This window comes from Penaeus chinensis, chromosome 41 (genome assembly GCF_019202785.1).
Source record: "Penaeus chinensis breed Huanghai No. 1 chromosome 41, ASM1920278v2, whole genome shotgun sequence".
Taxonomy (NCBI): Eukaryota; Metazoa; Arthropoda; class Malacostraca; order Decapoda; family Penaeidae; genus Penaeus; species Penaeus chinensis.
In genome coordinates this window covers 13,102,553-13,105,052 of record NC_061859.1, presented here as the reverse complement: position 1 = coordinate 13,105,052, position 2,500 = coordinate 13,102,553, and the positions used below count along the sequence as shown (strand labels likewise).

Below are 2,500 nucleotides of genomic sequence, written 5' to 3'. Positions count from 1 at the left end.
CACGCCGTCTGGTCGCCACACGCCGCTAACTCCCCGCGCTGCTCACAGATGTCGCGGCCGCGCCGGCCGGCTCGCTGCTGCGCATCCCCGGCCCTCATGCTCTTATTTACGGTTTGTTTATAGTCGTGCATCGTCACATGGGCGCTCGGTGGGGCCAAGCGCGCTCCGACTGCTCGTAATTTATCCGGACGGCGACGGTGGTCGGACGCTCGGAGTGGGTGCAGGGCTCGCGCAGGGTCCGCGGGTCGGGCCAGCCTCGTTGCGGCCGCTTCCACTCTCATTATCTTGTTAACCTCCACTCATGCGCCCATTCCTATTGGTTGCTGTCGGTCACGTGTTAGTATTCCGAGCCCATATATGGAGTAATGTGCAAGTGCTAGAGAGGTTTCCCTTCGAGTAGTGTCGCCATAATCCATCAACATTGGGTGGAACAGTGGACAGAACTGCACTCGTGGAGCAAATCACTTGCGGACTTACGCGATGAGCTCCTATCAGTTCGTGAACTCTATGTCCGCCTGCTACGGGCAGCGCGGACAGGACGCCAGTGGTGTGAACACAGACTACTACGGAGCCTCCGTCAATAGTTACAACAACTGCTATTCGCCTCCACTACAGCAGTACGGAGGTTACACACCGTCGGGACTCTCGGCTGTCCCGAACGGCAGCGAGTTCCCTGGAGGAGGCAGTGCGGGCGTCGTAGTGACTTCGGCGTCGGCGGGAGGATCGTCAGTAGGCACTCCGAGCGGCTCTGGCGGCAACACTACGCCCGGGCCCTCCGTGCAGGGGCGCCTCCACCAGACCTCCACCTCGCCTGCCGCCACGCCGCAGGCCTCCTCCTCCGCCTCCTGCAAATTCGCCCCCACGCCAGAGTCGTCGACGGCGAACCCGGTCGGCTCCCCGCAGGACCTGTCCGTCTCCGCCGGCGGCAACGGGCCGGGCTCGAGCAGCTCCGGAAGCGGCTCCGAGCAGAACAGCTCTAGTCAGGGCGGCGGGGGCGGCAGCAGCAACTCCGGCGGAGGAGGCGAAGGAGCCGAAGGAGGAGAGAGTCTGGAGGGCGCCTCTGGAAGCGCGGGAGGCTCGTCCTCCGGGAAGACCGCCCCTCAGATCTACCCGTGGATGAAGAGAGTGCACCTCGGCCAGAGTGAGTAGACACATAAATCTGTCGAACAGGTTGTTTAAGAGCGCCGCCATGTGCGTCTCGCTGTAACTTTGCTCACCCGTGACACATTAGGCCACTTCTCTTACAGGTTTTCACGCCTCTCTCCTTCTTGGGATCACTAGCGTCTTCCTCTTCTAAATCTCTCTCGGCCGCCCTGCGGGTTCTCTTCTCAGTAGCTCTGTCTCCTCTCTAACCTCCTGCTAAACTGCATGACAGATCTCTGCATGCCACAGGGCATCGTTCCTACAGTAGCAGCCATGTGCGGGCCGCAGACGCACGCGAGCGGCGGCCCAGAAGTATCTCGTAAATATCTCCCGCCAGGCCGTTCGCCCATCTCGCGCCCCCGCCCCACACGCCCGTGATCCCTGTGGTCCTCGGCGACGACACCCGGTGGCGTCTTAACTAGCCGCAGATCACCGCCTTCCTTCTCTTCCCTCTATTTTTCCCTTCCTCCTCTTCCTTAACAATCCTTTTCGGCCGCCTATAAACAGTCCATAAAGTCATAAATATGTTCCTTACCGACCTCCAGCCAACTCTTTGAGGAGCGTAACCGCAAGAGCGAGCGTACTGGGTAAGGGAGGGAGTCATAAATTGTATCCTAGGCGGTGGGTGTCTCCCGAGGAAGGGTTTGAGGCTTGGAAAGTGTTGTCTCCGTCGTAAACCCGGCTTAATGAGTCAACTGCGGTCCCCTTCTGACAAATTGACAACAAATAGAACTACTCAAAAATTTATAGGCCTGCGGGCGCATCTGTTCTGACCTATAAGGGAAAGAAAGAAATGGAAAAAAAGGGTACAGAGAGAGACAAGTGCTCAAGAAGTGGAGAAGTTTAAAAGAGAGAAAAATATAATACGAGTTGTGCAATGTGAAGTCTTCAAACATTTTTTTTATTACTGTCGGACGAATGAGAAGGAAAGAAAAAGAAAAAATCCGCACTTAGGATTCGGAAAAAATACAAAGTCACAATGTTCACCGGAGAAGAAAATTAGTTGCATTCAAACCAGTCTATAAATAATAAGGAAAAGAATCGCGTTCTTTGAGAAAATCTTTTAGTGACGTATTCCTCTATTTCTTATATTTGAATTATCCAGTTCTCTCGGGCGACAAATTAAAGAGAAAATTATTTTACATTTCACGTAGTGTGTGCGTATTTTTTTCAAAACATTAAAATTTTATTCTTATAATTATTAGTTTGAAATAGGAGATAAAAAAAACGAAAAAAATACTCGTTATTTGCATGCCACAGGTGTATAATTCATAATTACTACAACGCAGTTCGGGACATTCACAAAACTTTTTATTAAAATATAACAAAAACAGGAGGAGAAATTTACGACTTGTTG

At 52.9% G+C, this 2,500-nt stretch overlaps 1 protein-coding gene across 2 annotated transcripts in view; it reads left to right on the top strand.

Moving 5' to 3' along the window:
• Window positions 1-2,500, top strand: part of LOC125047691 (homeobox protein Hox-B5-like) — a 153,129-nt gene that overhangs the window by 105 nt on the left and 150,524 nt on the right. For both annotated transcript variants that reach the window (XM_047646061.1, XM_047646060.1), the window contains exon 1: window positions 1-1,141. This exon is cut by the window's left edge and continues 105 nt beyond it. In XM_047646061.1, coding sequence (XP_047502017.1) covers window positions 481-1,141 — 661 coding nt within the window. In that variant the 5' untranslated portion in view covers window positions 1-480. The remainder of the gene's footprint in view (window positions 1,142-2,500) is intronic.